The sequence below is a fragment of the Synchiropus splendidus genome, chromosome 13 (genome assembly GCF_027744825.2).
Source record: "Synchiropus splendidus isolate RoL2022-P1 chromosome 13, RoL_Sspl_1.0, whole genome shotgun sequence".
Classification (NCBI taxonomy): domain Eukaryota; kingdom Metazoa; phylum Chordata; class Actinopteri; order Syngnathiformes; family Callionymidae; genus Synchiropus; species Synchiropus splendidus.
This window is the reverse complement of record NC_071346.1, coordinates 16,433,426-16,455,891: the sequence shown is the minus strand read 5'-3', so window position 1 is coordinate 16,455,891 and position 22,466 is coordinate 16,433,426. Positions and strand designations below refer to the sequence as shown.

Genomic DNA, 22,466 nt, shown 5'->3' with positions numbered 1-22,466 from the left:
GCCCAAAGGACTGAAAAGATACAAAACAATGTGGCAGAAAGTCGAGTCAGAGTGTCACCGGCTGTTCATCAGGATTTAAGGTGAAGCTTCAGATGGACTAATTGGCTTAGGCACTAATAACTCCACTTCCTGTTTTAAAGGCTGAGTTCAGTCATCCCGATCTGGCACTTAAAAAAAAAAAACAGTGGTATTTGTGTTAAATCCTGTCCAAGGTTTGCTGCTTTACTAATGTCTATTAATACAAGTATTTTAAAATAAATAAAAAAAACTTGAAATGTGTGCAGTCAAAATAGTCTTTTCTTCAGGGAGAAACAATTCAGTAATGTATATATTGTATTTGTTAAATCAAATTAGAGGAGGTTTTTAAAGAATTCATATTTCACATGAATCATCCATTCCAGACACAGGTCAACATTTGACATCGGCTTTATTGGAACTTTTTGTTTCCATCTCATATGACAGCTGTGCAGAAACTGCATTTTCACATTTAAAAAACAATAGAAATCATTTGACTCTGGAAACTGAAATGTTGCAGCCAACAGTTAAGGTCACTTGAATCTCATATTGAACAGAGAGGCAGACATTTTTTAAAACCACAAAGGGAAGGGTCCAACACCTGCATCTGGGGGGTCATACATGCAGAAGTGATGATGAAATGAAGGACACAGCAACAAAGAGCTGACATGAAATATTCAGCTAGTTCTAAACTGTTACTTGAAATTCGGGGGGACACTCAGTAGAGGTCATACAGTAAAGGTCCATGCTCCTATAAAGTGACTCAGTCAAGAAAGCTCTGCTAAATAGCGACACCAGTGGCAGGAAGCGGAACTGAAGGAAACTTCAGCAAAGCTAGTGAAATAACGGGTTTATCTATCTATTCAGGCACTTAAAAACACATCATAAATTCATCCAAATGCAATAAAGACAAACATATATTCAGTTGGTTTGTGTGAGTATTTTTTTGGAGAAGAGAGAATAATAAGATAAAAGTTTAAAAAATGAAGGCTAAGTGCAGAAGTTTAGTTTCATTTTGAGTGTGGTGAATGATCAGGGTGCAGAAAGGAACCTCAAACCTCAAGCAGGAACCAACCCAAACAGTCTATTCTGTTTGCTTCAGTCGTTCACAAGCTCGTGTAAATGAATACAAGTATCAAAACTGTGCAGTTGAACAGTAGTAGAATCAGAATGAAGCCTCCAAAACACAGGCCCCTAAAAAGCACCTGACATTTGCCAGAGTTAACTGACAAATATCAACGAAATAATTCACAGAATTCTAACATAAATGGCTTCAGTATGTGCCAAAAAATACAAGCAGCGTTCCTTAGATATTCATATTCATTCAAACGATCCAGTAATCCAAACGTGAGAAGATAAGAAAAAAAACACCAACAACTTTTAACCCCCAACCCAAAACTGTGATCAGCTAAAACAGTGCTTCAGCGACCTTGCGCTCATCTGTACCATGTGACCACCTGACGAAAATGTGCCTGTTCTGGAGGGCTGACTTGATTGACAATCATTGAGCTGAAATGTCTAATAAGCGTTTTTAAGTAACAGTAACTTTGTGAGGACATTTCTAATCTATCTAAAACGTCATTGACAGGAAGCCAGTTTAAAAAAAAAAAAAAAAAAGAATTGTGTCTGGAAAAGAAGCCTAGATGATCTTCCAACTGGACGTGTTGTAAATAAAGAAAAAAATTCTAAAAAAATATATTTTCTTAAAATGACAACATGAAGTTGGTTTCCTGTCTGCGTCGTCCAGGACCTCGACTCCATCTGAGGTTAAAAATATACATATATCTTTGGACAGTCATCAGTAGGTATGGCTCATTGTTGCACTAAACGAATCTTGAACGAAATGTTGACAAGTTGAAATGTTTTGTTGCCGGGCAGATCCACCTGAAGAGCAGAGGAGCTTCTCTACGTGGATGCCTTGGAGGGTTTGGACGCTGCCCTGATGTTCCTCCGTTCATAGTTGACTAGCTGTTGTCCGACCAGGTACCTGATAAAGCAGAGGAGTAAAACATTTCTTGACAAAATATTGACAGATTTTTTTTAAACATGAGTGTAAAAATAAATCTGGGATGTTTCCACCAAAAAACCCCACCTTTCAAGTCTAAAACAACCAGCAACAATCTCCCAGAATTATCAGGGTTCATTACAGCATCCCCTACTTTGGTCTATAAAAACATTTTATATGCTTCAACATGGTTCAGTGTGGATGGGTCCCATCAGAATTTTCATGCAAAACCAGCTCCAATAATCCTTGGTTTCTCTTGTGTTCACAGCTGCGTCACATAGTTGCATCAAACTCTTCATGAACGTAAAGACAACAATGATGCAGAATTATCAGGAAATATTTATATTTGTATTGGTGTGGGGAGGACAAGACGGAGAAGGCAATAATACAAAGCAGTAAGACAGCTCACTCAAAATAATAAATATTGTAAACAAATGTATAACATAACTTCAATGAGCATTCAATGTGTTCTACATTTTTAACAGCAATCCTTTATTTCCTCATATGACACCTTCACAGCCCACTATGATCCAAATCTGTACCCCACCTTATCATCCCAACAGAAGCTGAAGGATGAGTAGCAGATGTAACAGTGACTTATATTAAGTGGAAAACACTCTTTATCGGGGTTTTCTTGGAACTATGGAATGATACTGATAAAAAAAATGAATATATTTTTGCATGCCCGGTACTTCAAACATATCAAAAACCAAAAAATGAACTTTGCACGAACTTGGGAGAGAATTTGCCAGTGGGTTAGAAATGCTGTTTCCGTTTGTGTACTTTCTCCTCGCATCACACCGCTTAAATTTTGGGCTGTGTAGCCGAGCGTTCAACAATTCACGTTTAAACAAGAAATAACGTTAGTTAAGAAAAACAAAAGAAGTCTTAATTTTGAGGTATAGTATACATATAGTATATATAGTATATATAGTATATAGAAGTATAGTACTGAGTACTATGTTCCCTTTTTAACCAGCAATATTGAAAAAATGCCACTTGTTAACTTCATGCAAAGTACTACTTCTTTAAACTGCTAAAAAGATTGAGCCTATGACAACACAAGGTTGCAAAACGTAAACTTGAGTCAGATAATACGGGGCGTAAGTATTGTTTCTGAAAAACAAGAGAAAGAAGCAAGTAGAGGGGAGAGTTTTGAGATTTATTGTTGGCGATAAAACCCTAGGTTTTAATCCACAGAAGCAAACCTTTCTCCAATCTGCAGTGGTCCTTCATATGATTCATATGATCATTATTCTGACTCTTCTCATTTATACCTTATTGGTACGCCACGATCGCTCACACCCTTCATTGACAATTTGGAACTTTTTAAAGCCATATCGACTATGAGTCCTGAATTATGATTAACCAACACAGGTGAATCATTTTTCTTGGCTCAGGAAACGTTTAACATGACACCAAGAAGCCGCTTAGTTAGTCAACGCTGAGTATGTTTTATCATTGTGCAAGGGATCTGTCTTTATAGACAGATGGACACCAACATTAACAAACAAGGAACAAATAAAACAAACAAAAGGTCTTTGTGAACAGTGTTGTGAAAGGTGATGTAATAAAGTTCTATTATTATTATTATTATTATTATTATTATTATAATTATCAGCAATAGAGAGTAGAAAGAAACACAACGTGAGGATCTGTTTCCACGTACTTGTCATTCTTGATGTGCTCATAGAGACGCCTGAACTGTCGAACCTGGAAGTGCAGAACCGCCAACATGATGCCCACCATCAGCAGGCAAGGATAGATGCGCCTCTCCACCAGTGTCTGCGTCTCCTGCTTCACGCCTGCTCAGTGGACACAAAGATCACTTTCACTTTAGCTGACACTCACAAAATGCCTGGTGCTCCTCATATAACAAATGGTACTTGGAACATGATTTAGTATGAAAGTCTTCAGTTTTTTTTCATGTGGAACACCAAAGGGGAATAGAGTTGGTGTGGCATATGTACCTCGAGAGCGGATGTGCAAATTGAAATGAAAGCAGATGAGACACAATAAGGAGATGAATGTGTGAATGTGGAATAAAGTGTATATGTAATTATTCACTGTTGGATATAGTGACATTTAATCATACATTTTTTTCAATTCCATGGCTTTGCCAGTGTTACTGAACCATTTTTATTACAGTTTGCAGTTTAAGAAAGAGAGAGAAGACTCACACAGCAGAGGAACCACTCCTCTCGCGATGATGTAAGGAGTGCAGAGGATCAACAGGAGGACAGAAATGACAGGAGCTGCCAGTCTCCGCACAATGTACACGAGGTTCAGGTTCCTGAGTCCATTTGCATAAACCTACATGAGAGAATGGCATCTATGAAGCATTTATTGCTGTAACGCTGTCTTACTGGCTGAAGCTAATGGTTTTGTGTCGTCACCTGCTCTATCGCAGTCTTTAGCCACCACTGAGGACCCATCAGTGTGAAAGCAGTAATGATTTTGGCCTGAAGCACACCCAGAGCCAAATCCTACAACACAAATCCACAAAGTTAAAAGGATTCAGCTGCCAGTCGGGTGAACGTTTAAAGGAAAATATTACAAATAAATGAATGAATGAATGAATGAATACAGGCGCCAAGATGCCGAATTCAAAACTGAATTATAGAATTTAAAAAGTAGACATATTGAGACTTACTCTATTGTTCAAATTAATTCATAGTATGAGAAAAAGAAAAAATGAATACAATGAAATAGTTGACGTTGTGTTCAGTAGAAAACTGTTGACTTTGACTCTGAATATCCATTACACCTATGAACTTTCAATACATTCAAACCCAAAGAGCCAAGGAGTGAAGATTAAACATCGTGTGTGTCGTCACATCACCTGCCAGGGGTTGAAGAGTGGCGTTTGGTCGAGGGGGATTCTGAGCGGAGCGATGACCAGCAGCTCGAACAGGAGTCCGAGCAACAGGGGGATGACTCCAGCCAGGAGCACAGCAACCACAACGGTCTTCACAATCTGAGAGGACCATGACAGCTTCCAAGTGAATCAAGTCATCTAGTATCTGAATAACCAGACCAATTTAATACAACTGTTATTACATAAATGCTGTTAAAGACTGTTTATATGTTTGGGATTAGCGTTCATAATGGTTGAATTACAATGCATATATTTTAGCATAAAATCAAAAACATCTACCGGTAAGACATCTACAAGTGAATAAAGATTTGATACAAGCGGAGCATAGATTGAAGGTGAAAATGTAATCACAAGATGAATATCAGAAGAGATTCATATTAAACTGGGAATAAAAAAAGTATAACAGCAAAATAAAAATAGTATGAGTAATACTAACACAAAATAAGTGATGCATTTTTGTTTTTAAAGGGTGCAAACTTTTCTCAATTTTAACTTGTATTGCATTAGTCAAACTGCATTTTCTACATGATGGGACCCCACTATTACCAGTCCTTGGTGGTCACATACAGCTTGTGGGGCTGGGGGCTTGACATTTGTGACAGTTCACTTTCCACTTGCCCCGCAAGAGAACATCTTTTGACGCTTGTACATATAACCGTTGACACAACGGGGGAAATGATACTTCAACATTGAAGCAAAATGGAATTATAAAGACTAAATAAGGGAGCAGAGACATTACCATGAAAGCCCACTCATGGACCTTGTGCAGGATGACTGTCGGATCCTGTTGCATCCAAGATAGCAGCACTGAAGCAACACGAATTGAAAGCCAGCAGATGTAGAGGCCGCTGACCGCTGTGTACAGCTCATGCACCTCAGTACTGCCCATCCAGAAGGACATGAATCCTCTGCCCACGCACACTGGGGATGAAGGGAGGGAGGAGTAAAGGAACCATAGTAAAAGAAGAGATAAAGGACAGTAGCCCTGCTGGTGGTTCAGACTTACCAGGCACCGTCAAGCACAGAAGACTGGCCAGCAGCAGTGTGACACAAACGAAAACCATCAGCAGAAGGATCTGGAAAGACATGTCACGGTAACCAATGATTGTTTGGTTTACCCCCAAGTAATAGCAATAGCAACAGATGATACCAAACTATAAAGAAAAGTGGTTCTGCCACCTCTCCATGTCAGTCTAATTCTTCCACACACAGCGCGGGACAGTGTTCATTTTCTCACCAAACTGAGGGGAAAAGTACCTGTGTACTTTTTGCACTGACCTGAATGTTAGTTGAAAACATCACTTGAATTTGCAATGTTTGTGTAAATTCCAAAACAATCAAAGAATTTCCACACATATTGGACATCACATAAACCTGGCTATTCTTCATCAAAAACTTGAGTGGTCAACTTTATAGTTAAATACCTTTTAATGACGGAACTATTAAGTAGTGATGGTTAGATGAGGTTTCATGACACAGTAGTCAATGATCTCAGAGGCCACCAGATGGCACTCTCTGCGGTAAAATGTTGTCACCAGTCAAAATAAGTGAAATATTTCATGCCAAAATAATTTGCCAATTCAACAGTAACATTAGTAAATCACAAACAGAAATTGAAGAGCTTAATTTCTAACTTTCTAACCAGAGAAATGCACATTATATGTAATGACCTTGAGGGGGAAGTTAAGAGGTGGGTGGTACGGCCTGAAGTCAGCATGGCCTCTCTGCTGCAGACGGCCATGACGGGCAGCGTGATGACCATGGAAATGATTTTCATTACGGCGGCCGGCTCGGAAGCGGACGTGTACGTCATCATCCTCTGAATGGTCCCCAAGCAGATACGAGTGAAGGTCTCTGTGGAGTGGGGAACATGAGGAATTAATTCCAGGTAACATACCCAATATTACCATCACATATCTCTACACAAGGTGGACAAATGGTAACAAACCATTCCAGATGCACACAGTCGGCAATGAAATCATCATGACCACATAGAGTTCTGGGCGAAATTCCAAAACATTCACTCCCCAGAAAACAAAGCGAACTACTGAATTACTACAACAGTGACTGTCATTAGTAACATTCTGAAATTCTGAAGCCGCTTACATTTTGAGCTAAACGTTCAACAATTGACGTGTAAACAAGAAATAACTTTAGTTAAGAAACATAAAAGAAGTCTTAATTTTGAGGTTAAAAAAACTTTAAAGTATAGTCCTGAGCACTATGTTCCTCTTTTATTCAACAATATTGAAAGAATGCTGCTTGGTAACTTAATGCGAAGTACTACTTCTTTAAACTGCTAAAAAGATTGAGCCTTGAGAAGATAAGGTTGCAAAATGTAAACTTCAACATACGCTTGAGTCAGATAATACTGCATAAGTAAACGTACAGCATGTATCCTGCAGTGTAAGTCCAGGCGTGAATGAGCTGCTTCATCCATCGGCGAGTGTGTCCCTGCTCCAGTAGAGCCGGCAGAATCACCTGAAGCAAAAGTAGCTCCAAGGACAGCTCACTTACAGGAGCATCACTGCAGGTAAGGAGGAACATCGAGTTAATGTCACGCTCGCAGTGTCAACACCGACTTACATTCAGATTGATTGATTACAGGTACCTATAGAGCATAACATTGTAAGGCAGGAAGTTGGAACTGAAAAGTTTGATGATCCTGATGGGGAGCCAAAGCATCAGCAGAACTATGGAGCCGAACACCACCTACAAATGAACAACCAGAAAGGTCTGCAGAGTGAAACATTTGGACATGTTTGAGCTTCATCACACTGATAGTGAGTGATTAAATGTAAATTATATTTTGAGAACAAGTGCAGGGTTGCGACTATATGTTAAACGATTGTGGCACACAGAATTACAATGCAATACGGCAATAACTGCAGTACTGTTTATTTGTTTATATTTGGTATATAAATGTACATCGTCTGATAAGTATTTATCTATTTATTCATTTTGGACATATTGTTTCGGTTTTGGAACCCAGAGGCCTCAGACCGAAATTTCGTTGCCATAATAAGTGATATGTTTTTGTGCAATGACAATAAAGAAAGTATAATTTCATATTGATAATATTATCAATAATATCATATTTATTTTTAGAAGGTTAATAATGTAGTACGAACAGGGCTTAAAGTACTTCTAGCTACTAACTATTTCATGCTTTTTTTTGGAAGCTGTTCATCATATGTTTAAGTCTGTTGTAGTGGACTCACCACAGACAACATAAACCTCCGCAGGTGTCTGTAGATGGGGAGATGAATCATCTCCTGGACAGGATTAAAGTCTGGATCATTCAAGTTCCGTAGGAACCATAGGACACCAGGGCGTAGAACCTAAGAACAAGCAAATTAAGATGATGTGTTTATTTCAATTAAAACAAATAGTGCACAATGAATCAAAGTTGAAAAACTTGCCTCCCTGAGTAGAAGAATGAAAGAGGCAAAGTAGAAGACGTAGACCATGCCGACCAGCCAGTGGAGAAATATGGTAGTGCCAGGAGTGGAGTTAAAACTCTCACTCCGGTCCTTCAGGGTGACATCAAACATTTCCTGCAACACACGAGCAACAGTCAAAACGAATGCTGATAACTACATCAATATAAAATAAATACATGGTTTTGGCTGCCGACATTTCTGGCGCAACAGTGTGTCAACTTACCAATGAGCAAATATCCAGCCACCAGCCACAGATCAGGGGAAACAAGCCAATCTCCATGACAACCAGCAGAGAAACCTGAAACAAATGATTATAATTTGACTGAAGCACAATCAGTATGAGTGTTGGTTTCATGCTGAAAGGTGAAACAGTAAACACATTCACAGGATGATGAAAACAGTGCACTCCTATAATCTCAGTTTTACCTTGACAACAATGTAGCAGACTCCCAGGAGACGTTTGAAGCGGTGGAATCTCACTAATGCTGCCAAAGCCTGAGGCGCGTATTAAGGACCCAACATATGTTATATATGACAGAACTCTGCATGAAACCCAATACTACATGCCGTCATATGGCAACCACAAGCTGAGTCTGGATGACTTGATGGACGGGCAAGAAGGTCAAGCCTATCTCCATAAAAATCATTTTCATCCACAAACTGCGCAGAAATCTAATATTCTATTCACACCAGTCTTGAAAATAAATGTATGCACTGTAACCCTTTGAAACAGCAGTTTGTTCTGAAGGATACGTGGCACCACATAAGAGCTGCAGCCAGCACAACGTAGCCCATGATTGTGGCAAGGAGGCCGTCAAAGTGTGAAGCTTTAACCTAGCAGGAAAAAAGTGTTTTAGAGAAGGTCAGTGAAGTGCAATAAACAAAGATCAATGATCTGCTGTGAGCTTACATATTCCTCAAGGCCCAGACCAACTACAGAGAAGTGACCAATGTGGTACGGACAGAAGGCTGGAAAGTAATCAGAAACAGGTTGAATTAACCCACTACATTTTAAAGCTGGACAATACAGTTTGTTGCTTTGTGCAATGTGCGGTCCTTTGAATCAACTACCTTCTAATATTTGTCTAGTAGTCTCAGCATGCCATTAGAAATTAAACCCATTTATAGACAATGACATTGTTTTGTTTTTGCAGCTACGTTTTTCGAGAAGGCAAGGTGAAGGTTTGTGGGGAAACCAACCAGTTGACCTGACACCATGCACATTAAAAAGAACTTATATGTATATTTTATCTCAATTCTTATCTCAATTCCGCCTTCAGTCTGAACATTGGTCCACGTCACTTACCAAACACCAAAATGAAAACAGTGTTCAAGGACACAACCCAGAAGACATGCTCCTAAAAGAAATACAAAAATTTACTTTGTTACTTTGATGTCTAAAGGACATTTGGTCACAAAAAAGGTGTCTCTTACCAAGAAAACAAGAGAGCCATCAAGCCCCAACATCTGCAAACAAGAAAATTATGTAAACAGGGCCCAAGAAATTAAAACATAGCAGCATCAGAGACTGTCAGAAAATCAATCTCCTTTCAGTATACTATCAGCAGGGCAGGTGGAGGGATGATGCTGAACTCACTCACCCTTTCCCATGTCAGATCCTCCGCAACACGCTCCCACTCTACAGCATTCCAGTTCAAGCCTTTGAAAAGTAGGGAAAAAGAAGGAAATACAAGATTTAGTGCCTGTATTAGAGCAATACATGCAGAGAATAAATATAAAATATCTGATAAAATGATTGCATTTGCAAAAACTAGTGGCTGAAAATGTGTTTTATATAGTTGGATAAATTAAAATTTTAAGGCCGGTTTACAGAGTGGCAACATTGACATTCATTTTGAGGATTCAGGGAAGCTCTGAGGCATGATGGAACATAGCATCAACAGGAGAGATTCTGTCATCTTCACACTGGCTTAGGAAACAATTGAATATCTTTTCTGTGGAAAAAGTCCAGACTGGTGGCCGGATCTACAAGACATTGAGACATTGCTTTGAAATACAGCTATGGGTTAGAGAGTAAAAGTGCTGCACATTCTCACTCGCAAAATGGTGAAGGACGTTTAACGGTATGGCATTGACAGGGTGAACGTCATCACCAGGACTGTGTTATGCAAACAGATCACTGGGGTGGAAGCAGCATCATGGTGTGCTGAGAGATCAGTTACTGTGAGAGAACCACTCTGACTGTAAGTCACAGAAGTGCGAATGACCTTTATTCTTCAGAAACGTTTCCATTCAGCGAGGAGAATCTGCATAGCTATTGCTACTGTTGGTGGTCAAACATACTACATGGCTTCCCATATAGAATGCATCATTCCATCATAGCCACTTGCATTAAGTCTTCCTTGCTTTGGTGGATGTTGTCTATGTTAATTTTCTTCACAAAACTGTGTTGCTGCAATACATGCAGAGAATAAATAAAGAAAATCTATAGTGTACTGCAGGTGAACAAGAATAGACCAGCACCAATAGCAAACTTCAACAATGACCCTGACGAACAAGTCCCCAATAAAAAATAAATAAATGAATGTTCACCTTGTCCTTCATTACCATCATCATTGATATTGTCCTGTTCTCCCCACTCCTCATTGAAATCTTCGTCATCAAAATCAACATCATCCTCCTCATCTGGTTCTTCTTCTTCTTCATCATCACCATCATCATCATCATCAAGAGCCGCCAAAATATCGTCATGATTCTCAAGATCAGCCACTAAGCCCCAAACTGGACGGTCGTCGACTTCTTCCTCCTCATCTGAAGCGTCATCAAAGGCATTGTCAACTCTTGGAGCCTGAAAAGAAATATGGTTGTTATTATTATTATTATTATTATTATTATTATTATTATGTATTTTGTTCTGCAGTTAAGTGAAGTAAAAGTAAAGTACATATATAACAATTTCTTTTTGGGACTTCGAAATTGAATTTGATATTTCACTGTCTGAGGAACAGAATTATAAAGAATCCTGGATGATGATTGTAGCAAATTAATTCAGTGTTTTACAGCTTCCATTTGTAGCTTATACAATTTAATAATATGATTTAAGAAACAAAGTTTGATGGAAGAACTATGGCAAATATCAGATATCAGATATCAGACTAAATAACTTCATGAACATGTTATTTTGAATATTGATTTGATATAAAAACTTCAAAAAAAAAAAGCAAAACAGCAGAACTAACCTGATCCCGTGCTGCTGGTGGACGATGGGGAACAAGAGGGAGAGGGTTCTGCCCTAACCATTGGGGGTCACGATCATGGATGATCTGCTCACGAAGCCACACCAGACCAATGAAGGCACAGAGCGTGCAAGTGACCACGAAGCAGCCTTGAAGGCAGTCAGCAGTCAGGTTTTGTCTGCAGCACAACAGGATAGTGCTGAACTTCAGTGCAGAGACGAAAAGAGAACAAGAGAGTGACAGATGACAGTGCACTTACGTTGACAACATGTCTAACGGAAGAGTGAGGAGAGAGCTCAGAGAGCCAATAAATAAGCACTTGTAGATGCGACCTGTTGAAGGAATTATCAGAAAAATTAGGACATAATTGAACAAAGTCACTTCACAATCACTTGTTGATGCTAAGCTTCTCACAAATCAAATGACTTTTTGGCGAGTCAGAACAGCTGTTTCCAAAGCTCTTATTTACATTTCAGTCTGTGAGCACAATCTTGACATTTGATAAAATGCCAAGTCATGTGCTAGGATTCCATTTGCAAATTAAAATAGAAGCATGGTTTGCTTTTGGGAAAGGAAAGAAGCCAAAAAAAACAAATATTCCAACAAGTCCACTGCAAGTTGGAGCAGTCCACAGCACATCCATTCATGTGCAACACATTCATGTGCTCAGCACTGGCAATCTTTTGTGGTATAGGAGAGTGTTTTGATGCTGCCACCGGTCCCTACATGTTGAGCAGCCTCCACAATGCCCACACACAAGCACATCAGGACAACAATTTTGATTTCTAAAATAAAGCATAGCTGGAACATGGGAATAATAATTTGCATTTCCTCCTTTGTATATTTATCGCAACAAAGGCGCAGACTATATGGATGCAAGAATGAGTGGAGCCTGGAGAGTTCCTTGACTGTGGCACAAGTTTATATGATACTTACATGCTGTGAGGGGCACCACACCAAGCCAAGCAAGGGCCACCAGAGTGTAGTGGAACCAGTATCTTATGGCTCTTCCCACGCTGATGGCCAGACCTGAAAAGATATCCTGGAAGGGTAACCGAGACGGCATGTCCGGAGAGTAAACTATAAGAAAAACAAACAAACTTAGCAAGAAAAAAAGAGAGAATAATTATAATAAACAGTGAAATACTCACTCGGTGCAAATGCAAACTGGTGACTGCATACTTCACAGTATTCTTTTCTGCTGTGTTTCAGCCACTGCAGCAAGCTGAGGAGGGCAGAGATTTGAACTTCTTACTAGACACATCCAAGAATTCGCAGCATAATCACCTATGTTCACTTGACATAAAATTAGAGGGTTATTGATTGATTTTCTGGTCCATCACTGCGCACAGATTTTCTGAATAGCCTCACCTACCAATAATTTTTTTTCCTTTCTTTTTCTAAATTACTGACAGAATACACTTTTAATGTTAAAAATCTGTCCGTGAATACTGTGATTTTTTTCAAGTGAGTCAGTACATTTAAAAAATATATACCAAAAATTAAAGAGCAAAATACCAAACCAACTCTAATAAAAAGTCCTGAGTTTCTATCAGTCAGTGGATGTGCCATGTGACGTCTCTACAACATGTTTGCTGGAGTGCGCAGGAGATGGCTGTGGTAGATGAGATTGGTATAAAGGATCAATTTCCAAAAAAGGAATCAGCCAATCACATTGCATCACAGTTAAAATGCAGAACAATTCTATGAAATCATAAATGAGCATATTAATAGATACAGTCGTACAAAAAGTCCTGTGTGCTAAGCCTGTGCGTTTTTTTCCAATTAAATATTCCACTTCCATATGACTATTTCAGAAGGCTGTCGCATGAAAATGGTTGGAGAATATAGAAGAATAAGAATCTGAATATTCACTGAAAATAAGAACATTTACAAGAAGACGATGGAACTACATACACTCATGTAATTGGTATTTTGGGATGCCACCTAGCGACGCCCATAGTGTATTACATAACTTTTACAGTTCATCTCATCCATTGGAGACATTCATTCTCTTCTCTGAAGCAACAATGATCATTATTATGGCTCAGCAACATCACAGTTGTTTACAGCAGGACCACAAACACCCACCTCCCCTACTCCATAATGCTGCCTCCCTCTTCTCTGACAGGGGGCGGTTTTAAAACCCTATATACTCCCAAACTGCGATAGAAGCAAACACCAATGATGCTCAGATTGAAGTTGCAGTCCGCCATCTCCTTGTGAGAAGCAGTAACTACATCGTACATGTAGAAGCGGAAGCAAGAAAACATTTGTGAAAACAACCAACCATTCTTGGTGGACGAATTTGATGCTGCCGGTGCAGACACAGGGGTGAAAGAGGGGCTTGTCCAGGGTCCCTTCAGTCCGACAAACCCGACAAATGTCTCCTGAAAAGTAGACAAAAACATCATGATCCTCACCCTGGGGATCAAAGGTTAAAGTTGAGCATCCAATTTGATCTTGTTGACATTTTCAAAAATGATCATAATAACAAATGTTGGCAACAATTTAATTGGAATTTCTGATGCATTTGTGAAACACCGCCAAATCACAATTCACATTTAAAACAAATAATAATTAAATACATTAAACTGCATGATGAATATGTGCTGTGGGCATGACCGCTTAGGTGTAGTATACAAAAACAAATGGATAAAAAACAAAAAAATATTCCTGGACAAATATTGTGATCCCCAGAAAATTGAGCAATTTCACACAACAACCTTTTGCACAATCAGTGTAACTATATGCCATTTCATTGTTATTGTTCATACAATGACCTTGAAATTGTGGAAAAAAAAGCTATAATAAATAGATTTTTCCAGAAATATATTTCAGGATAATTACCATGGAACTCATTGATGACTGAAATGATAAGCATAAACAACATGGGGCTTTCAAGAAAATGTATCTGATATAGAAACCTCAATCTAGAGAAGGGACTTCAAAGATCAGAAGTAGCCAACTGATAACACACAACACGACATAAAGGACTTCACAGAGGCACAAGAAGCACAGTTACACACAAGCACTGTTTGGAAAAAAAGGGACAAGTTGGAATAAAAAGCAAAAATAATAAGAACCATTCTTCACTCGGCTCCCTTTCAATCTCCGTGACATGTAAAAAGAAATATTGACTGAAAAGGATGTAATGTTACAATAATAAAGCCATTTAAAGGAAGTGATCATACAAATGTTATATGTATCATGTAAGGCCTTTACACAGTGTTAGAGGAGAGTGAAATAAACATCCATTATTATTATTATTATTATTATTAGTATTATTATTAGCGGTAATAGTGGTAGTAGTAGCAGTATATAGTGTGCACCAACATGAACTTTTGATTCAACACACACACAAAAATCTATGTTAAGCTACTTGCTACTAAAAAAAACCAGAACATGTGGTAAACAATTACAAGCGCCTTCTACCACGTGTTTTCTATTTTGGGCCCAACGACTGCGCCTGTGTGGTATATTAGGTTGCAAGATTAACAATCGGTTACTGTAACAGGTCAAATCACAGAGACTCAACTCTTCATTCATCTCTTCTCTCTTCATTTCAATGTAAATGCCGGCCTGCAGCACACGTAACCAAAATAGAATCAGGTAAAGGTCAACGAGTTGGCGCTCGTGCTGTGTTTAGATAAGTTGAATTTTTCTCCTCATAGATGCTAACACAACTGAATAGCTGCAACGTAAAAGTATAAGTGCACAGTACAAGTGGTTAAAGAAATCATCTTGTGTACAATTTATTTCGGAATTGCTGAAGTTGCGTTCCACGGATATTTACTAAAACCAGATTCAATATTTCCGGTAACAGTTCTAGAGAAATTGTAAAAAAAAAAAACAAATTAAAAAAAACAAAATGACACTCGACTTTAACGTACCATCTACCCTGGTGCTCTTGAAATAAAACTGCTCTGAAGAGGAAAACACAGTAAAACATCTGGTCGTGAAACAGCGAAGCTAAAGCTAGTTAGCGTGCTATGCATGGCTAACTGTCCACAAACTTTGGCGATTAAAAAGAGTTCTTGACATTATCTCGCATGTAGGACAGGGAACATTAACATTTTACTACCAATAGCAAATCAACTATACGTGCTAGGGCAACTTATGATGTGAAGTAATGTCGTGAACCCACCGTCCTCTGCAGTGTCCATCTGGGCTGTTGTTTCTCTCGAAGATCCTCCGTGGCCAGGCAGGGAGTGTGACTTTGCTATCCCCCTATTAACATGTCGGGTCTTTGTTCACGAAGCACCACTCGTTTCTTCTCACCTTCCAGGAATCCGTGGCAAATCGACACATTTCACTTAGCCCGTTGTATTGTAAGTTGTTGTCATGCAATGTTTCCACCACAAGATGGCAGAACAACGCAACAAGTCAACGACCATCATGGGAAGCGCTCGTTTTAACTAACTCATACATGCATCCGTACATACATACATACAACCACATGATAGCTCCCTTTAGGGCACTTATAGATGTTAAAGTGTGAACTACGGATGTTTCTGTTATCAATTGAAGGCACTCTATTTGTTATTGTCTGCAGAATTAAAGAAATAAAAACCTCTTTGGACCAAAGCAATATCCCACATATTATAATGTTGCTTTATTCTGGAAATGTAATAAAAGACATGGTAACATTTCTGGTATGTAAGCATCAAAATCTATGTCGTTTTATTGCCCTGATATAATCTTGTTTCATTTGATTTAAAGGTCCTGCCATCATACACCCAAACAGTGTCAATGCCCTCCCCGACGGTCTGTTCAGGGACCCAGGTGGGAAAGGGAAATCTGCAGGCCACCACCTTGGCACTGCTGGGCAATTCATCAGTCAGCTTCACTTCCAGCTGCTCCATCTGCACAAACAACCATTTGACATCCATGTTCATTCAGATTGGCAAAAAAGTGCTTGGTAAGTGAGGTTTTCATATTATCGTACAACACATTTCACACAACAAAGGTATATTCTCTGCTGTGTATGGGAACTTTACAGATGACACAAGTAACTTACCATTTGAGGAACTCCAAAGATGACAACATTGGAATATTGTGAAAAACTGACCTGGAAAGGAACAAGGAAAGCATGTTTAGCTTCTTCAACCACGTGTTTTCTATTATGGGCCCAACGACTGTGCCTGTGTGGTATATTAGGTTGCAAGATTAACAATTGGTTACTGTAACAATACAATGTACTGTACAATTTTATCATCATGGACTCGGTAACGGTTGCTTCTTTTCACTGTAAATGCCGGCCTGCAGCACACAAAATTGAATCAGGTAAAGGTCAACGAGTTGGCTCTCATGCTGTGTTTAGATAAATTTATTTTTTCTCCTCATAGAAGCGAACACGAGTGACAATACTCAGCGCATGACTTGGTAAAGCTGCAACATATGATTATGTATGTTTGGATTTTAGACCATTTTATTTAAGTGCAGCAGCAGCAGATTTGCTCTGACAGGTTTGCAGCTACCATAGTTTAGATGTAAAACACAACAATGCTTGGGCATCGTCCTAAAAGTGCTGCTGGTGCATTGAGAAGTCAGTACCACCCCACTGACCTTCCACAAATCGGATATATGAAAGGCGGTGGATTGGTGGACCCCTTCTCTCCAGGCTCTATAACGGGAATACCACACCAGCCAGGGGTTCAGCTCAAAGCCAGATGCCTGAAAGCCACGTCTGGCTGCGGCAATAACCTACAGGATAACAGGAAAAACAAAGAAGTGAAAAGTGAAAAACAAAACTTACAACACTAGGAGTGATGGTGACATTTTAGGATACTCAGCCATCCTGATGCGCAGGAGGCAATGCACAACTTTCCACAAAAATTCAGTCGGAACAACAACGTATACTTAATGTACTGAACGTACAATCCTGCCATCTCCGCTGCCGATGTCCACCAGAGTCCCTCTCCTGTGTCGCAGAGCACAGAGGACGTTCTCCACCTGGGTAGGGGTCGCGGGGACGAACGGGAGGCAGATTCTTCTCAAAGCAGGTGCCACAAACGGGCCACTGACCGCGTACAGAGCCACAAGTGACCCTCCAATCACCCCAGTTACAACCAGACCCAGTTTGCTCCTGCTCTTCCTTGAGTCCGTGATCAGGTTTTCGTTGGACATGTCACCGCGCTTCCCAAAGGTGAGCCTCCATGAATCAAACTCGATGCTTAATTACTTAAATAGACCAAAACAAACCGGTTGTATAACAGTCAAAGTGTGTAGTGATTTTAAATGGACAACAATTCCATTTAAGAAGTGTCGCCGGTATAGGTACCAAATGTGTCCGACCTGCCGCGGACTGATGACGTCACATCCGGCATATACGATTTTTTTTATTTTTTATGTTTTAATGAGTCAGAGGAAATTGAAGTAAAGGATTTCAAGGCGCCTTCTACCAAACGCATTGCATTTATATCATACATAAATCTACAAAATACGATGTTTGTCATCGAATCGCGAAGTTTATGTCCGTTCTCCACAGTCTGCGGAACAACGCGTCGCCATTGGCTGACACGTACGGGATATTGTTTTTATTCTATATCGCACAAAAATCACAATATACCCCATAGTAGTCACTTATACACATCCAGATACATTTTTATTCATTTTCCATCCATGAAGGAATTTTCTCCCGTAGCAAATCGCTCCTACCATTTCCGCGTTAGCCGAAAGACGCGTCGTGATTGGCTGACACGTACGGTATATTGTTTTTATTTTATTATCTCATAAAAATCAAAATAGACCTCATAGTTGTCACTTATACTTTTTTAACTTAATTTCAATTCAATGTGTGCCGAGCTGTATTTCTCAGGGTATGAAAGTAAATCAGCTCCAAGTATCTAATGCAACTATCTACTGTGATGCATCAATACAGGTCAAGACAATTATATGACTCTACATGTTCTGTGTTCCTCCACCTGGCCTCTCAGGACCCTTCTTCTGCTCCACCGGAAATATTGTATTTTAGAATATGCATGACAAATACATATGGAAAATATACAGTGGATGATTTTATCTTACTCTGAAATAACATATTTGCAGAAGTTAATCACATCACACAGTAGTTGGTTTTTACACTATAAATTGTTTTTAATCAGTGTATCAGCACACACAAAATACTGAATACAGGACACTTTGCTCAATATACTGTAAATATGTTGATGGCAGGGTGATGCTGTGGACCTTAGGAAACACCGATATGGAAGTTCCCGACGGTCTGTAAGGAAGCGCTCCTTGCAAGATCTCTGCAATATGCAAGAAACTGATGACTATGCAAGCAGACATACATTGCCCCAGATTTTCATTACCAGACATCACTTGATGTCCACTGAAGACAGATGGACAGGTGAGCAGCCAAAATAGAACACCTGTAGTTCGAATCTTGTTGGACATGTGCTCAGTGACAGTTTGCTCAACAGAAATATGATGGCTGGAAAAGAGGCGGTGTGATGTGGAACTTTGCTCAGTAGAAATTTTTTTTTTTTTTAAAAGGTAGCTTTATTGATCTCAGACAGGAGCCCACCATAAGAGCTCCACCGTTATTGGAGCTCTTAAGTTGTTAGTGAAAAAACAGAAATACGTAAACGTTTGTGCAAACAGGTAGTCATCATAACATATTTACAAATATATACAATATTGTAGTGCAACGTGGGGTAGGTTGTTATGTACATTACATAATATCAGAGGAAGTGTCCAGGTTTCCAAAATGGGTATGATGATGGCATCTTTTGTGGAAACATCATTGTATTTACAGGAAAAAAAAAAATTACAAAGATAAGCAAAAACAAACACAAAATTTAATTGTTGCTGAACCAAGTAAAAAGTATTAGTCGATGTTTTAAGTTTTAGTGTGTAAAGTTCAATTAAAACTTGCAAACTCAAAAGAGGGTCGCATGCTGTGTGCCAAGTTTCCACCACGAAGAGGTCAGCCTCAAATATTCTCCTTCCCTGATAAAAGCTTGTTCATGTAACTGTTTTTACACATCACAAGCAAATCAGAAAATGCTTGAATGAATAATGAAAGGTGGAACCCAAGAGTGAGTGTTGTGGAATTTCTTGACTTCATTAAAGAGAGAATTGTCGTTTCTGAATATTTATTGAAGAATCTTTGCAAAGAGAGTGAGAAGACAACTTCACAGTATGAAGTTGAAACTCTCACTGAGGCACTCTCAGCGCGCATACACTTGAATCACTGGACGGGAGGTATAGACAGTAACACTGAAGATAACAAGCAACAATGTAGCAGAAACCTTGAGCATCTGTGAGACGCTCAGGCTGCACTCAGAGTTCTGATAACAGGGAGAAATGGTATAACAAAAAACAATGAGGCTGCCTTCACCACTTCACAACTTAGTCTGAACAGTAACAATAATTTTTCCTTCACATGAGCAAGACAAAAATGATGTCAACATGGAGTCCAAAACCTCAAGTACAATCCCCATAAATAGTAAAGAACTCCAATGTGTCAGTCTGAAAACATCCGGAAAAAAAAAATACAACCAACCCAACGAACCAGGAACCAATATGAACAAGAATGGCGCAGGAGAGAAACTACAAGAGAAAGACAAGTGGTGATTCCACCTCACTCAGCAACCCCAAACAATAGCGATGGCAGAAGCGAAAACACAAGCACACAACGTCTGGGAGGAACAATGACGATCTGGCACATGTTCCAAGTCAGGAGATCTTCAAGTCCACTGCAGCTCAGGTCCAGCTCGCTCATCTGATGGGGTGCTGCTGTGTACTCCAGCAGCACATGCAGCAGGACTGTGACGTTCACGGACAGGAACAGGATTGAAGACAACAACACAAAAGAATACAATTCACTTACACAAGGATTTATCAAACAGAACGTACTGAGGCCTGTTACATCTGACTGCAAAAATGACTGCAGTACCCATCGGCATCAGAGTAAAAAGCCTGCAGTTCTGCCCTGTTACCGGTCCCAACAAAGCTTATGTAAAGAACAGGGGTTTTGTTGTCAGTTCTAAATACATAAATTAAGAGTGAATCAAAGCCATAAAATGAGAGGTACACATACCAGGTGAACAGTTTTTGTACAATGGCCCACATTCTGGGCAGGTGTCGATTGTGTACATCCTGTAATAGTCCTTCTTGGATGCAGAATGTGGGCTCCTCATTACACCTGTGGAAACACTACCCCTCAAGACTGTCCAGCCATTGAAAATGTGCCCGTATCCTGAAGAAGTCCGTGGACACAGCGTCTCTGAAGGTGGAGCAAACCAGGGTGAGGAATGCGTCATCTCCCTCTGGGAGTATCACCTCCAGGAGAATTTCCGAGAGGATGTCCCTTGGTAACTATGAAATATAGGTTAGAGGAAACCCAAATTGAAATTGAGCGTGATGGGAAAATCATCTGACCTTTTACATCAAACTACTAAATGTCTTTGTTGACACTCTTGAAAAAACACTCATACCTGTCATTCAGAAAAGAAACGCATATTCAACTGTGATTGACTCCAGAATGAAGCAGCTGTTGGCCTCTGCAGGCGGAAGCTTAGAAAGAACATGGATTTCAGTGAATTGCAGACATTGAATCATCGCAGATGCATGACATGCTCCCTTGTTCTGGCCTCTGGGATCCTGTATATCGGCTGCAGAGTCCCTTGGAGCAACACTCTGGCTTCACTGGTCCAGTGGGCAAATCTCTGTCCAGGACTTTAAACATCCATATATAGAAGAGATGCAGTTATCATAGCGAGTGTTTCATGATTGGTTAGTCTCTGGGAACGCTCCATCAGCGTGATCCACCACCATCTCCAGATATGCAGCATGTCATCCTAAGATATAAATAATTTGTATGATTACCATCATCACAAGCCTCACACCATCATTTTTAAACCTGTATATTTCAATCACAGCATGTAAAAAAAACACAATTCAGCTATAAGAATGTTGTTTGAAGCATTAGACAATAAATATACATTTTATAAAGAATTAAAATTTCCTATTTTATCCTTCAGATTCTGACCTCATTAAACCAGAAGGGAGCTCCAGTGGTTAAGTGGAGTGCTTTCTGTGAAAACAACAGTTTTATCCATTTTCAAACATTACAAATTACAAATGACACAGCAGTTTTACCATTAGGATTTGTCGAGGAGAGGATGAATGGTGAATCCCTGTTCTGAGCTCTACAAGGTCAAAACTTCAGACACATGATTGAAGAAGTGCTCCTCTCGGTCTCCGCCAAACTTGGTGGTCCAATGGCCAGGGGCACTTGGATGGGCATGGTCGCTGTGGTGTCACAACACACTTCTCTTATAGTAGAGTTAATATACAGAAGAGTGAATAAAGCCTTTCAAACAAGGCTTCTATAGGAACACACTTCTCCTCATCCCATGTCTGATTTAATATTGACAAAGAAATGTTTTCTGTTAATTCAGTAGAACATGCATGCCACTGAACAGTCGTGATGAAGCTGAAGATGCTCTGGCAGCACATGTCACCAAAGCCATCTGGCTCCAGGGAGTCCAGCAAGAACATCTCTCACAAATGCAAACCCTGATATGCATCACCATGTGCGCACAGCAACTCACCCCTCAATGGTTCTGTCTGAGGCTGGGGGGGGCGTGACCTTGAGATGACAGACGGGTGCCAGAAATGAGAGGAATGAGGTTGAGATGGGGAAACTTGAATTTGGGGCGGGGCTAATGGCTAGTGTGCTCAATCCTCCTGATGTTTCCCTGTGTAGTCATGAGAACAAGCGCAGAGTCTCCACCAGAGGGCAGAAATGGTCCTGGTCATCTGGTGGCGCTGCTGCTGCTCTGCCACAGACACACAGTTCATCTCACTCTTGGCTGACTGACACAGTTACAGGTTAAAGCCCCTCATTGAACACGGAATGGAGACACCAGGTGATTCAGCCATTCACCAGCACCAACAGGACAGAGGCTGGAGAT

The 22,466-nt window shown here is 39.8% G+C and overlaps 2 protein-coding genes and 2 long non-coding RNA genes across 6 annotated transcripts; 1 reads left to right on the top strand and 3 right to left on the bottom strand.

Annotated features, from left to right (window-relative positions):
• Positions 1–399: 399 nt before the first annotated feature.
• LOC128769592 (E3 ubiquitin-protein ligase MARCHF6-like) lies at positions 400–16,049 on the bottom strand. 2 transcript variants are annotated; one of them, XM_053883437.1, is made up of 26 exons: positions 15,686–16,049; positions 13,829–13,928; positions 12,690–12,763; positions 12,475–12,618; positions 11,798–11,870; positions 11,542–11,716; positions 10,910–11,150; positions 9,943–10,001; positions 9,776–9,808; positions 9,648–9,699; positions 9,252–9,310; positions 9,095–9,175; positions 8,768–8,836; positions 8,565–8,639; positions 8,321–8,455; positions 8,120–8,239; positions 7,510–7,610; positions 7,288–7,425; positions 6,569–6,752; positions 5,905–5,974; positions 5,638–5,819; positions 4,863–4,997; positions 4,417–4,506; positions 4,201–4,333; positions 3,690–3,825; positions 400–2,002 (listed from the first exon to the last, which is right to left on the bottom strand). In XM_053883437.1, exons 1-26 carry the CDS (start codon positions 15,702–15,704, stop codon positions 1,921–1,923), a joined length of 2,760 nt encoding a protein of 919 aa, XP_053739412.1. In that variant the 5' UTR covers positions 15,705–16,049; the 3' UTR covers positions 400–1,920. The 2 variants fall into 2 exon arrangements, with proteins under 2 accessions (XP_053739412.1, XP_053739411.1); XM_053883436.1 differs by having other exon boundaries at positions 401–2,002; positions 10,895–11,150.
• On the top strand, positions 15,005–17,379 carry LOC128769594 (uncharacterized). Of its 2 annotated transcripts, none has more exons than XR_008416408.1 (3): positions 15,005–15,150; positions 16,261–16,459; positions 16,541–17,379. It is a non-coding gene; the product is annotated as an uncharacterized LOC128769594 (long non-coding RNA). The 2 variants fall into 2 exon arrangements; XR_008416409.1 differs by lacking the exon at positions 15,005–15,150 and adding an exon at positions 16,133–16,193.
• atpsckmt (fATP synthase c subunit lysine N-methyltransferase) lies at positions 16,140–17,850 on the bottom strand. Its single transcript, XM_053883438.1, has 4 exons — positions 17,419–17,850; positions 17,107–17,244; positions 16,559–16,609; positions 16,140–16,403 (listed from the first exon to the last, which is right to left on the bottom strand). The coding sequence occupies exons 1-4, from the start codon at positions 17,665–17,667 to the stop codon at positions 16,212–16,214; spliced, it is 630 nt and encodes a 209-aa protein (XP_053739413.1). The 5' UTR covers positions 17,668–17,850; the 3' UTR covers positions 16,140–16,211.
• Positions 17,851–21,139: 3,289 nt separating this feature from the next.
• On the bottom strand, positions 21,140–21,832 carry LOC128769595 (uncharacterized). The gene is made up of 3 exons (XR_008416410.1): positions 21,649–21,832; positions 21,539–21,583; positions 21,140–21,347 (listed from the first exon to the last, which is right to left on the bottom strand). It is a non-coding gene; the product is annotated as an uncharacterized LOC128769595 (long non-coding RNA).
• Between the last annotated feature and the right edge of the window lie 634 nt (positions 21,833–22,466).

Excerpts from the sequence above, each read along its gene's own strand:
- LOC128769592 (XM_053883436.1), bottom strand. Across the intron at positions 12,619-12,689 it reads CCAGTTTGCATTTGCACCGA|TTTACTCTCCGGACATGCCG; the intron begins GTGAGTATTTCA and ends TTTTTCTTATAG. Across the intron at positions 4,507-4,862 it reads CACTCTTCAACCCCTGGCAG|GATTTGGCTCTGGGTGTGCT; the intron begins GTGATGTGACGA and ends TTTGTGTTGTAG.
- atpsckmt (XM_053883438.1), bottom strand. The coding sequence starts at position 17,667 with ATGTCCAACGAAAACCTGATCACGGACTCAAGGAAGAGCAGGAGCAAA. Across the intron at positions 17,245-17,418 it reads GCAGCGGAGATGGCAGGATT|GTTATTGCCGCAGCCAGACG; the intron begins GTACGTTCAGTA and ends GTTATCCTGTAG. Across the intron at positions 16,404-16,558 it reads TCTTTGGAGTTCCTCAAATG|ATGGAGCAGCTGGAAGTGAA; the intron begins GTAAGTTACTTG and ends TTGTTTGTGCAG.